General features: G+C 35.1%; 1 protein-coding gene across 35 annotated transcripts in view; it reads left to right on the top strand.

Annotated features, from left to right (window-relative positions):
* Window positions 1-14,685, top strand: part of CLASP2 (cytoplasmic linker associated protein 2) — a 175,634-nt gene that overhangs the window by 11,329 nt on the left and 149,620 nt on the right. For all 35 annotated transcript variants that reach the window (XM_087870058.1, XM_045798314.2, XM_045798320.2 and 32 more), the window contains 5 exons: window positions 3,045-3,123; window positions 9,357-9,460; window positions 11,327-11,418; window positions 12,572-12,647; window positions 14,190-14,287. In XM_087870058.1, the coding sequence (XP_087726184.1) occupies window positions 3,045-3,123; window positions 9,357-9,460; window positions 11,327-11,418; window positions 12,572-12,647; window positions 14,190-14,287 (449 nt within the window). The remainder of the gene's footprint in view (window positions 1-3,044; window positions 3,124-9,356; window positions 9,461-11,326; window positions 11,419-12,571; window positions 12,648-14,189; window positions 14,288-14,685) is intronic.

Raw genomic sequence — 14,685 nt, forward strand, 5'->3', positions numbered from 1 at the left:
CCTCATTAATATTTAAATGTCCTATCTTGACGTGACCCTAGTAATCTCTTTAGCGTCTTCGCTGTCTGGTATCACAAGATGTCCTGTTTCCTGTTCCTGTCCTGGGATGAGCCACTTCTCCAAGAAACTGTTTCTTTTTAGTGGGAAATAGTATGTATGTGAGTGCTAGTGGAACTCATTGTTACTCGTTTGATTGTTGTAGATTTTTTTCAATGAATAGGATAGGTTTTATCTTAATTTTAAAGAAAAATACATCATGAGTTCATAGTGATTCTAATTTAGTTCCAGGACTGCATTTTTTACTACTTCTGTATGTCTTCTGTTTACTTCAATCAACGAAATTTCTAAAAGCATTGAAGTTTCTTTTTTGCAGAGTTTAGTGTTTGTTCCTAGGGTATATCCCCCTGGAGAGAGATAATCAAATTACTATACTTCAGAGTCACCTGAAATATAGTCTTCTGTGTGGTTATAATACTAATTTGGTGTACGTTTAGGTTCATTTATTTAGTTTTCAATGAAATTAGTTATTGCTACAAATACAGTGTATTCAAAATAGTCTGTTTTCCTTCTCTATTCCTTATAGACTGTTCGTTACCATTAAAAAAATTGTTTTCTGATTGTTTTTCCATTGCTGTTATTTTTAATATACATTTCTAACTTTATCTACTTGTAGTCCTCTTTATATATATGCATTGTCCTAGCTTGCTTTTTTCACTTAACAGTATATCATGGAGGTACACCTGGGTGGCTCAGTTGGTTAAGCGTCTGACTTGATTTCAGCTCAGGTCATGATCTCGGGGTCGTGAAATCAAGACTTGTGTCGGTCTCCATGGTCAGCAGGGAGTCTGCTTGAGATTCTCTCCCTCTCCCCCTACCCCTGGTCACTTTCTCTAAAATGAATAAATAAAATCTTAAAACAATATCATGGAGGTTATTGCATAGCAGAATTAGGATAGTCCTCATTTTTATTTTTAAAGTATTATAGTACCCTATATAGCATGGATGTACCTACCATAGTTTATTGAACCTGTCTCATATTGATGAATGTTTGGACAGTTTCTGGTCTCTTGTAATGAATAATGTTCACATGTTCTTAATAATTTTGTTAGTGTATCTTAGGGTTAGATTCCTATGTGAGATCTTACCAAGTATGCATGTTTTTCCTGCTGATTTGAGATACTGCTTTTATTATCTGTAAAGTCTGTTTAGTCTGTGAGTCTATTTGTAGATTTTTCAATTATGTTTTAACAGCTTTATTGATATAATTTATATACTATACAATTTATTAATTTGAAGGTACAATTCATTGATTTTGTAGTATATTTACAGATATCCACGACCATCAGCACAGTTAATTTTAGAATATTTTCCACACCTCAGGAAGATCCCTGTGCCCTTTTGCAGATACCACCTTATCCCCCCACATTCCCTAGTTCTAAGCAACCAGTAATCTGCTTTCTATCTCTGTAGGTTTGCCTATTCTGGACATTTCTTGTAAGTTTAATATAACATCTGTCCATTTATGACTTTTTTTTTTTCACTTACAGTGTTTTCAAGGTTCATTCGTGTTGTCAGTCCTATTTATGACCACATTTTTGTTGAGTGCATACGCCACATTTTCTTTACCCATCAGTTGAAGGCCATGTGGGCTTTTGCACCTTTCTTGTGAATAATGCTGTAATGAACATTGGCATACAAGTATCTGTTTGTGTCCTGCTTTAATTCCTTTGGGTATATACCTAGGAGTGGAATTAATTATTGGCCCTCAGTGTTTTCGTGACACCTGTCACTTTATACCTTCCCTTTTTTCCTGTGCTTCATAGAGGGTTTTTCTCCATGTTCCCTTCTCCAGTGGTAAACCGCTCCTTACGCTGTCCTTGCTAGTCTGGTTGTGGGGAATGGGAGTGTTCTCTGTTTTTCTGGTCCAGCTTCAGTCTTAGGAGCCCCCTTTGTTCTTGGGGGTGAGGCTTTATCAGAGATCCTGCCTCTCCTCAACTGTAGACCTCTAATCATCAGAGCCCAGGATGATTTTCTGCTTCTCCCTCTAAAGTACAGAATTTTTTTTTCTTTTCTCTTTGCTCAGCAGCCGTGAGTTTTTACCTGGGTCCTAGGGTGACAGTATTTGTCTTTCTCTCAATAGCTTTATGCTTTTGTTTCTTACAAGACAAGAGTATGGGGAAGGAAAGGTTTGTGCCTTTCCTACAGAGGCAGCTGCTCCCTTTGTTAGCGCTGTACAACCAAGAGATACTTTTTCCAATCACGAGTGTCCAGTGGAGGTTTCTGGAGAAAGACCCTGTAAAGGGCTGTCTCTCCTTTTGTGTCTCTGGCTACTAGGGATTACATATTTTCATGCTAGCCCACATTCGGCTATTAACAATGAGTTAAATGTAGTTGAACTCTTAACGCACTTGTATCACATTTTCATTTTCCTTCTGTCCTCTGCCACATGTGTCCTACTGCTTATGTCCCATCTCTCCTTGGGGGCATCTGTCTTTCCTTAAATTTCAGGCTAGTTGATTATCCTACAACTTCAGCTTTCTGATGGATTCAGGAATATGAATGGTTTTATAGATTATTTGGCTTTTTCTTGTTGTAGTGGGAGTGGTATTTTTTTCCAGTGTCTCCATCCTAGACAAAAGCTGAAATTTTTGTGTAATTAAAGGTGCTCTTATTTTTCACTTTCATTTAGGAAACATTTCAACATTATGGGAAAGTTGTATGTATATAGTCAGTGAACTTCTTTGTACCCTTCACCTAATTTACCAGTTACTAACATTTTGCCAAATAGACTTTATCACTATCTTCCTGCATATTTATACACCATTATTATTATTATTATTATTATTATTATTATTATTATTCTTGAACCGTTTGAGAGTAGGGTGCCCTAACCTCATGACTGTTTACCCCTGAATACTTCGATCTCCTTATTTTTTAAAAAAAAACTTGGTAATATATGAAGATCTTTATATGTCAGTGATTATAAGTGATAGTAAAGAATGCATTGGTACTTTGTATTCATTAAAATTTCCTTCTATCTATAGGTATCATTAATGGGATTGGAAATTTTAAGTGCCTTTGTGGACAGATTATCAACACGATTTAAGTCCTATGTAGTAATGGGTAAGTTAACTTTATTAAAAATTATTGTAGGTTTTGATATGCTTACTTTTTTTCTCATGGTTTTTAATAGAATTGATTCTTTGTGAATGCAAAAATGTGATTTTGTACAACCCAGAGATCTACTTAGCATTTTAGGTCTGGAGACATAAAAGATTTTAAGCCTGTTTAAATAAATATTTCCTTTTGAGACAAAAACAAAACAAAACAAAAGCAAAAAACACACTAAATATAATGTTGATAGATTTTTACTTCATATTTTAAAATGTTTTACTGTAACTTTTACTTTTTTTGTAACATTAAAAATTTGTAACTTAACAGCATGACTTTTTTCTTTTTTTCTCTTTTCAATTATTCATTTATTTTTTTCCCTTTTCAAATTTTTATTTAAATTCTAGTTAACAGTGCAATATTGGTTTCAGGAGTAGAATTCAATGATTCATCACTTACATAGAACGCCCAGTGCTCATCATAACAAGTGCCCTCTTTAATACCCGTCACCCACCTGTCCCACTCCCCACCCACATCCCTCCATTAACCCTCCCTTTGTTCTCTATCATTAAGAGTCTCTTCTGGTTTGTTTCCCATTCTCCTTTTTCTCCCCCTTTCCATATGTTTGTCAGTTTTGTTCTTAAATTACATATATAAGTGAAACCATATGGTATTTGTCTTTCTCTGACTTACTTCAGTTAGCATAATATACTCTAGTTCCATCCATGTCATGGCACATGGTAAGATTTCATTCTTTTTGATGGCTGAGTAATATTCCGTTATATGTAGACACACACACACACACACACACACACACACACACACCACATCTTTTTTATCCATTCATCGGTTGATGGACATTTGGGCTCTTGCCATAATTTGACAGCTGTTGATGCTGCTGCTGTAAACATCATGGTGCATGTACCCCTTCAGATCTGTATTTTTGTATCCTTTGGGTAAATACCTAGTGGTACAATTGCCAGGTCATGGGGTAGTTCTATTTTTAACTTTTTGAGGAACATCCATACTGTTTTCAAGACGGCTGCACCAGTTTGCATTCCTGCAGCACCATTTGTTAGACTATCTGTGAAGGACCGGTTCTTTTGTTGCTAGTCTGTTGCAGATGAATATTTTGTAAAATACAATAAAAGTACAGCAAAGTGAAAGGAAAAAAAATACAAGGCCCAATTTTTTATTATTAAATTCAATAAATAATTTTGCTCAGATTGTTTTTGAAATTTTATTTTATAAACACTCTCAATTTGTTTTACCACAGATAGTTTGTAGATTGGTCTGGGCTGCCAACCACACCTTGAGGTGCACTTAGAGTAGTGTGTTTGTAGTACAGTGCTTTTCTTTGTGTAATGGTTCGGATTACAATGTTGACTTTGACCTGTTTTCTAAACCTGAGTGACCTTCATGGTCACATTTTGGAGTGCATTGATGAGCAGATTTGGTTCCTATTATGTAGAAATACTTAAGGGGGGGGAAGAAATATTTAAGGGAAACCTCAGATGTTTGTGATTTTCTTTTATGTGTTAAGTTAATGCTTCATTATGCCTCACACTTATTTTTGAATTGTCTTTGGTCAGCTTTTTATTCAAGTTTGGTATACCCCCAAATTCTGCTGGTTTCTTATTTTTATTTTTATTGTTTAGCTACCCTTTTAGCAAAAGCATCTTAGTTGAGTTTCCCTTTATTATTCCCTTTTTAATCAGTACCTGTTTCTAATTCATTCTTTGTATGAGTGTCCTCTAGAAAGGTGATTTTTTTACTGTCAGTCTTCTGCTTAAAAATCCTATGATGTTAAAAAGTACGCTCTGCAGACATGTTTTACTGGCTTATGTATTTTCTTAAAGCATTTTGAATCGTTATTTAAATTTAGAACATTTTACATAAAAATTCATGTTTATAACTTGTCTTGAACAATTGGTCAATATGGCAACCCTGTACTTTTTGGCTGAAGTTTTGTCATAGCTTCTCTTTTGAATGGGTCATGAGCTTTCTGATTCATAAGTCCCTTCCATCTCCTCTTGTCTCCTCATAACTGAGAATATCAGTTATGGTACGGCGAGCTTGGAATACTGCCGCTTTTAGAGCTGGTTCATTTTTGACATTTTCTGTATGTCCTTGACTGTAGGCATTTATGTTTGTGACCCCTGCCCTGTAGTAGTTCCCTGTTATTAGTTGTGACAGATAGTATTTTAGGCTTGACAGTAATTCTAGGTATTACATATCTTGCTTATTTTTTGAACACAAGGAGGGCCAGATGGGGTGTGATGCTCCGACTGCTCGTAATGAGGCAGTAGGAGTATTGGGACCAGAATCCTAGTTTGTTGCCTCCCAGGACTGTCCTGCCTTCCGAATTTCTGTTTTGCTGTCCTTTGGTGTTCTAGTTCTCTCAGCATGTATGCCCCTTCTGCATTTCAATAGCCTTACTTATCAGTGATCTTTAGCGAGTACTCTTTTCCACTTCAGCAAATCAGAAACTTGCTCACTCTTGTTAATTCTGGCCTAATTTGTTCATGCTTCTGCTGTGCTGTTCTTTCTTTTTGAAATCCTCTCTTCTTAGGGCTCCCAGGTGGAACAGTCAGTTGGGTGGCATAGTCAGTTAAACGTCCGACTCTTGGTTTTGGCTGAGTTTGTGATCTCAGGGTCCTGAGGTTGAGCCCATGTGGAGTCGGCTTGGGACACTCTCTGCCCCTCCCCCCTTCTGTCTCTCAAGTACATAAATAAATCTTAAAAAAAAAAATCCTTTTTTCTATTTAAAAGATTTACTTCAGATTTCAACATCTGGGAGCTTTTCATATTAACCTCACCCTACACTGAAGTTTTCTTTACTCCATGGTTCTTAGGACCTTAAATACTTAATAAATTACGTTAAGTTGCTTCTATTCATATTTCATGTGTCTACATAGGCTTATATGTGTAATTTTTTTATCTTCTAATCTCCTACTCTTTATGCTTGCTTCTGTGCATTAATGTTAGCCAGTATCATTTTCACTTTGAACCCTACGTGTTCATCATTTTCCTTGGTGAAACTTGAACTTGTTATTAGTTGAGAGTCGTGTGGTATAATAGGAAAATTTTATCACTACTTTGCTACCATATATCGTCTACTTGTCATCCATTTATTAGGCCTTATCTACTTTTTACATAGATGAGAGATTATCCTTACACTGTTTCTAATTCGTATGGTAGCTCTGTAAGGTAGGCAGTATATCTGTGTACTCTTAAGGAGGTGCGGTACTAAACTGAGAGTCCCAGGGTTAACTTTCTTGTTTTACCCTGACTTAGAACCTAGGCAAACCACGTTAGGAACCTTTCTGTGAAAGGAAGGAATTGAAGTAAGTTATGTGTAGAAGGTTTTTTTTTTAAATAATGTAATCCTAAGATATATGTAACTTGATGTGAGTGATATTTTCTTTTGGTGCACTTAGGTTATTATAGCTGTTTTTACCTTTTTACGTTAAAAGTGAAGAGATGTTTCAGGAAAATTGAGATTCATGCTCAGTTTTAGATGAAGTGCCAGAAAGAGTATGGGCTCTCGTGATGTACTCCTTTAATATAAAATATTTAAATTTTCTTTTTGTGACCACATATACTGTGGAAAAATAAGCTTTTCAAACAAAAAAATATATACAATTTACATTTAACACTGATTACCAACCCTGGTTTTATGATAACTGAATTCAGCAAAGGATCTCATATTTTACAAATTTTAAGCAGATAGTTTTAATCAAAAATGGAATTACAGAAAGAGTATTAGCAGAGTTGGGCTACCTGGTCATCAGTTTTGCCTCTTGTAAAATGGTATGTGTCTCATACAGTGCTGAGAGAATAAAACATACCAGCTGTGCTTTAAACTTCTTCCGTGTTTCACTGTTCCAATTCCAGTATAAGGTAAAAACTCTGTTTTGGATTCCCATAATTATCTTTTGAGTATTCATCATGTTGAATGGTAAAATTCAGTGGTCATCATATTAGATACAGTTTTTTGTTTGTTTGTTTGTTTGTTTGTTTTTTTACCAGTTTTCCTTCATACTCTCACTAGCCATGTGAGGTATAGGCCTGCATCCCTCCTTATTTTATAGACAAGGAAACTTTGAAAGGCAGAGAAGTTTACTGTCTTACATAACTAATAACTGGTAGAGCCAGGAATAAAATCTTACTCTACATGACACCAAGAGAGTATATGTTGAAAAGGAATTTTAATGCAAAAAATTCATGGATTTTTTTGTTCAATAACTATAATTAAAAGTGTATTAGTGTGAAGTTGTTGTTTTCATTGTTTGTATTTTATAAAATTTTAGTTCTTCATACTGAAGTGAGCTATTGTTTGGGCCAACATTTTAATTTTCTTTTTGGAGTTAAATTCCACCTCAAGAATGAAGTGGCTATTTTTTTTTTCATACTACTGTTGTGTGATTGTTAAAACACACGCACGCAGAACACCTCAGTTACAAGTAAATAGAAATAGTTATGACTGGGACCTAATTGTGTGGATTATTTAAGTCCTGGTTTCAACTTGCTATTTGTGTGACTTTGGCAAGATATTTATTTAATCGTTTTGGTCCTTCTCTCTCTCATAGGGCCTACTCTATTTCATGGGATTGTTATGAGGATGACGTGAGATAATTCAGTGCTTAGTCCATAATAATATTTAATGTTTATGAAGTGTTTATTACTGTCTTCTGCCACTCAGAAGTTATCAGAACCAGAGTCCCACAACAGCTAATCCTGCAGATGTCAGTGATCTTCTCTGATGTTAACGATACATCTGAGCAAGATGAGAAGTGTTTATATTATTCCGACTGACAGATACTTCAGTTGCCTCATGATTAGGCTTACGATTTTATGGCAGGGACTTTGTTTTCTTACACAGTCATTTCCTTGATCAAGCTTAGGGTTTTGGATGATATCATTTCATTTGGTATAGTGGGCTGCTTCTTACTCTAGTCGAATTTTCTTCCAAAAAGAATGTAATTTCTTTTTTCCTTAACTGTTGTTGTTTATTATTATTACATCGGTCTGGTTGTTATATTGTAGACAGTGTTATATTGTTGAAGATATTTGTATCAAATTACGTATATAATTAATTATAATTGTCTATAAATAAACGAGAAAAAATCCTTTTCTCCATCTCATTTCTTCTTCCTTGTTTAAACTAGGCCTCAGCCTTTATTGCCTCAGGGAAGGGAAGGCTATAGCTATCATGTCAAAAGAGAAACAAAAGAAGTTAACTTCTTTGCCTTCAAACATGTAGGATGATGCTAGCGATGGTGGTAGGTGGTAGGTGATAACGAATGCTTACTCAGTGCCCTTCACTCTGAGTGGTTTACATTTATTCCCTTTATAGTTTTCAGTCGTCTTCTGAGGTGAGTACTGCTGCAGACATTAATGGTTGAGGATATAAAGACAAGAGGAGTTGAAATATTGTGGCCAGTACCTTGTAACACCACACAAGGGGCAGTGGTAATTTAAGGGATTACAGAAAGATAATTTTGACTATGAGATATTTTTGCCCTATGAGTGGACTTTAGAATCTGTACCCTCTGAATTCTAGCTCCCACCTTCCTTTCCCTTCACCTTCATCCTCAATAGATGTGATTTCTTTGTGGTGCTTTGTTGATTTATAGTTACAGAAACCTTTATCGTGAAAACTGTCCAAGAATGGACTCTCTCACCTGCCTTTCCTGCCTCCTTTCATGAAATAGTCTTGGACATAGTAGAGAAAAACTTCCATCCCAGGGGCCTAGGCTTTTTTTTTATCAGTTGAGTAATATGTCATACATACATAAGTGTGTATCACACATGTAACTGTACACCAACACCTGCTGTGCCCAGGTCGGGAAACTGGAACTCTGCCATCCTAGATACTTCCTCTCTGCATTCCTGATGACACCTCCCTCCCTCTCTCTACCAGAGGTAACCACCAGCATGACCTTTCAGATAACCATTCCCTGCTCATCTGTAGAGCTTGACTAGCCATACACATCTCTAAATAGCATAATATTTAGTCTTGCTTGTTTTTTGAACATTATCATAAGTGGATATCATGTTGTATGTATGCTTTTGAAACTTCCTTCTCTGTTATTTTTTATTAGACTCATGAGTAAAGGAAATAATTTGCTTACCTCTTAACTTTTCATTTATGGAAACAAGCTGTGTATAATTTTGTAAAATATAGCTTATAATGGAGATGAATTATGAATATTTACTCTCTTTCTCCTGCCTTTCTCTAGTTATTGTAGCTTTAATAGACAGAATGGGAGATGCCAAAGACAAGGTTCGAGATGAAGCTCAGACTCTGATATTGAAGCTAATGGATCAAGTAGCACCACCTATGGTAGGCCTTCATTTTCAAATTTAGATTTCGCTAAGAATGGTGAAATATCAGTGAAGATAGCTGGTAATCACAGCAAATCATTGAAGCCCCAGGGGACACGAAAGCTGAAATTTTGAACAATGAATTGTTAATTCTTTAAAGGAATTGAAATTTAAGATAAAATGTCAATATTTAACTTTTTGGGTCTTTTTAATTTTCTTTTTCCTATCTTCTACTCTGACACTTTTTACATAGCTAACTTAGAGATTCTGTTGGCTACTATGCTGGCTATATTATTCTTTAAGATTTTCTAGTTTTTCTTACATGCAGATAATACAGTGTTCATTGAGAAAGCTCATTTTGAGAACTGCTGAATGTTATATTAATTTGTGCAACTTTTACAGCAATGAGAAGAAAATTTTTTATCTGAACAGGTGGTTACTAATTGTATAAGACATATATTCCATGACACCGACTTGTGTTTTATGAGTACAGTAGAAAAAATTAGCCCTAATGGAGATGTTTTGAAAGGAGAGCAAAAAGTGGTGCCTCGGTGGCTCAGTCAGTTGAGCATCTGACTCTTACATCTCAGCTCAGGTCTTAATCTAAGTGGTCGTGAGTTCAAGCCCCATGTTGGCCTCCATGCTAGGCATGGAGCCTACTTAAAAAGCATGATAATAAATTGACATATAAACAAAGATTTATAGAGTACCTCGTGTTGAGTAGGAAAAAAGTCAGAATTTACAATATATACAATGGTATTATGGGTTATTACCTAAAATACAGTTTTAAAATTATATATTGCATATGTTTTATTTAAAAATTCCAAAAATAAACTGTTTGCCCAGATATTTTATACCTTAGAATGAAGTCCTTGTTAATAGTTTAGTGGATATCCTTCAACACTTGTTTAGTGGTTTAAATTTTAACTCATTTTTGACATGCTATTATAAGCAGTTCTATAAGGAACATCCTTGTACATATGTCTTTGGATGTAAATGTAAGTATTTATATAGAATAGTATTTCAGAGATGGTGTTGCTGAATCAGGTTACTCACATTTAAGATTTTCTGAGTAAACTTCCAAGTTACCTTCCAGAAAGTTTGGCAGAAAGAGAAATATTAGTAGAACTGAATAAAGAGCCCAGGAAGAGGTGCACGTGCGCGTGTGTATGTGTATGCAAGAATCTAATAAATGGTAAGGATGGTGTTTCTAAATGTGGAGAAAGTATTGATTGAGACAATTGGCTGTATGTTTGGAAGAGTAAAGTTGGGTTCCTTCCTACGCCAAATTCATATAATTGTATAACATACAGGTTATGTATGCTTTTTACAAAAGAAAACTATAGTAGGCAGCAATAAAATGACTTAACAAATAATGTTTCTGTATTTGGATCCAGTGCTAAAGGGAAAAAAGCCTGAATTATAAAATGTTGAAAAAGCCTGTTACATGTGACAGTTTGTAGTGGTTGCTAGGCAACATTGGATCTTTTAAATGCTTACTGGACTACTGGGCTTATAATGGTAGGATTGTTGTTGGGAGGTTTCTAAAGCTTAGAAAGAATTCTATGTCCATGGAAATTCTAAGGTTTTTAGGTATTGGACATAGTTTTCCTGAGAATAATTGAAATCTAAAGTGAAAGATGGACATAGTTTTTCTGAGAATAACTGCAATCTAAAGTGAAAGATACTAAATAAAAACTAAAAATGTGATTAAGATACTTAATGGGTGAGAGCACATTAGTACAAATTTGACTTAGAAAAACTTGTAGAGAAGTAAAGTCTGATGGGAAAATTTAGTTATTAAGGTTGGTGATAAGGTTGGGAATAAAAAAGATTATGAGTAATTTAATTTTTTGTTGCACTTGTTTACTTTTCTTTTAAATAGTACATTTGGGAACAATTGGCTTCTGGTTTTAAGCACAAGAATTTTCGATCTCGAGAAGGCGTGTGTCTGTGTCTTATTGAAACCTTAAACATGTAAGTTTATGTTTACTAAAAATAGCCATCTTGTTTTTCATTTTTCTAAAAGGAAAAAGCAATATCCATTTCGTAAAGCTTGAAGAAGGCTATGGAAATAACATTTTAAATAGTTATTAATTGATTTCTGGTATGAGAGTTTTTATTTGATTTGATATCTTTAGCTGTTAATTTTTTATGTGTATGTTAATTTAAAATTATTAGTCAGTGATAAGAATTTCTCTTTTTTTCTTGAGTAAGTTAATAGTTTCTACCCAGAATGGATGGTCATATAACAAATATGTTGATATAACTTAGGATCTGCTTCTGTTCTGGACCCAGTTTGGAGTTGTTTTTAACTCAGTGGTATTTCAAATATCGTAGCCATTTCCCCCCAGCTAGGTTTTCTAGACCCGTGTGGATGGTTACCCAAATCACAGAACAAACAAACAAGACTCTTCCAGGAAACTAGACAGTGAATCAGTACGTAGAGCTCTGACAGCCTGAGCCACAGAGCTCAGAACTCCAGTCCAAAGTTGTTAGGGCTTTTGATCTCTTTATGGATTATTTGCTCAAGTTCTATGCAACAAGATAGGTGATACATAGTAGCTTTCAGCTTTTTCTGTAGTGTTACTTCCTTTTTTCTAACTATACCTTCATTTATTTTCTATTACTCTACTGTGGTCCTTTCTGCCATCTAGAGCTTGTAAGTGCATTCAGTTCTGCACAACTTTTGTGGTTTTTGGCTCTCCTATCATTTGCTTTCAACCCATGACCTCATCAAAATATTAATAAGCATAAATAAAGGTTTCATTGGAATGCAAATTTACTTGAGACCCAGCATCTAAAAAAAAATCACTATTTTAAAGCAAAAGCTCAGATTTTCCTGAGTAGGTTTCCAGGTGTAAGAGCGCCATTGGTTGAACATTTTGTTCTGTTGGATCATGTGTTGACAGTTTTCATTGTCAGTCATGATTTTTCAAGTTTGCGTATTTCACATTGTTTAGAATTAGTTTTTGCTTGTGTCTGATGTCCTTCATGTTTTAATGATGTGTACCCACGCTCTCCACCATGTTTGTCTTATTGATATAGACAAGAAGAAAGTATAAGGATGTTTTGTTTACTGCTTGATTAAAACCAAATTCTCTTTATTTTTGTTTCAAATTATATTTAGTTTTGGGGCTCAGCCACTAGTCCTCAGCAAGTTGGTACCACATTTGTGTATCCTATTTGGAGATTCCAACAGTCAGGTAAAATTTTACTTACATTCCAGCATTGACTAATTTTTTTGGCTATCTCTTCTTATCTAGTTGCCCTTATTCCATTTTAAAAAAAGAAGAGGGAGGGTGGGGGGGGTGAAATCAAGATTCACCTCATTTTTTCTTTTAAAATCCACCAAAGTTACTTTCTAAGAACACATTATATTCACATAAGTTGCTTAAGTTTGTCATTTGGCTAGTATTAAGGATATATAGGACTAAAAGGATAGTTCTTGGGTTTGAAAGATTAAGTGACAAAGAACCGAACCTGGATTCCTTTTTATAGTCCTCCTACATGTTAATTGTGAGGACAGGTTGTCAGCTTCCTTTCTTCATTCCTGAATGTGGTTGCCTAACAACAGCTTTTTGCAACAGTCATAACCCTGTTTAACAGAGGGAATTTGTACCAGTGGTGTATCACTTGTTAGAAATTTCTTTACCTGAGCTGTGTATGCTGTAGGCATAATACAGGGGTGTATTCTGGATCTTGTCTATCCTAGTGGAGTTGAATCTTGACTGTAACCTTTTTGGCATAGCTTGGGCATTTGGAATAACCCTGGATAGTTTTCCTTGCTATTAGGCCCTAGCTCTGCCTCTAGAGGTTTGAAGAGAGTTCTATTACCTCTTTATTTGCTCTTTGACAATGAGCTATGCAAGGGAACTAGAGCTGTCTTCCAAATTCCTGTCTTGAGGCCACATTTTTTTTTAATTGTGGTAATATATATACGACATAAAATTTACCATTCCAATCATTTTTTTTAGTGTGTAATTCGTTGGTATTAAGTACGTTCACACTGCTGTGCAACCATCACCACCATCCATCTCCAGAACTTTTTCATCTTCCCAAACTCCATACCCATTAAACAGTGACTCCCCATTCTTCCCAACCCCCCAGCTCCTGGCAACCACGTTTTGCTTTCTCTCCATATGATTGTACTACTCTAGGTACTTCATGAAAATGGAACCATACAATCTGTCCTTTTGTATCTGGCATATCTCTAATAGCATATGTCTTCAAGGTTCATCGATGTTGTAGCATGTGTCAGAATTTCCACTCTTTCCTTTTTAAGGCTGAATAATATTCCATTGTATGTGTATACCATATTTTGTTCATGCATTCATCCTTAGATGGACATTTGGGTTGGTTCCACTTTTTGGCTGTTGTAAATAATGATGCATTGGTGTTGAGTTCAGACCACATTCTTGAAGGGGAGTTTTATTCCAGGAAAGTATATTAACCTCAATAATGATCTGTATTCATACAGTTATTGGCAGTTCTTTGTGCAGTCTTATTACAAATAAAAGATTTTTAAAAAGCCACATTATTAACTTTTATGTACATGTTTGTTAGATTTCTACAAAACCTTACAAAGTTTCTCTAGAGTTTTCTCGGCAGGTCCTCTTGGTCTTATGCCAAAATCTCTTGGGTTTAGAGGCATTAAAACCAACTGAGAACTTCAAGTTGTAATGGTGCCTTGAGACGAAGTATGTTATTATGTCTCATCTAAGTTTAAGTTCTGAATTCTTTGGCAGGTGAGAGATGCTGCAGTATTGGCTATAGTGGAGATCTATAGACATGTGGGAGAGAGAGTGAGGGTGGATCTTTGTAAGAGAGGAATTCCTCCTGCTAGGTAAGTCTTGCTAAATTTCTTTTTGTTGTTTGTTTGTTTGTTTGTTTTTTGGCCGCTCGTTTTATAAGTTTTAATTTCATGTGTTTCTTTTAAATAGGTTCAATTTTCTGAGATGTTAGAAAATTCACAAGATACAAAAAGATATGTAGGTTATCACCATTTAAAAAGTTCTTTACATCCTGTAATTTTTCTGGACACTGATTGATTGTATACTCATATATTACTTAATATGTAATTAAATACCATCCAGTAAACTGTCTTTCAATACCAGACGTAAAAATCATTATTTGGAAGATGCTTGAGCAAGAATTTAGTGAAACTATTAATCTGTTCATTTAGTAAATATTTTTTTGAGTGCCTCCTGTTGAAAGGTATTAAACTAGATACTGGATAACAGA

This window comes from Ursus americanus, chromosome 20 (assembly GCF_024610735.1).
Source record: "Ursus americanus isolate L20-20 chromosome 20, mUrsAme1.1.p, whole genome shotgun sequence".
Lineage (NCBI taxonomy): Eukaryota > Metazoa > Chordata > Mammalia > Carnivora > Ursidae > Ursus > Ursus americanus.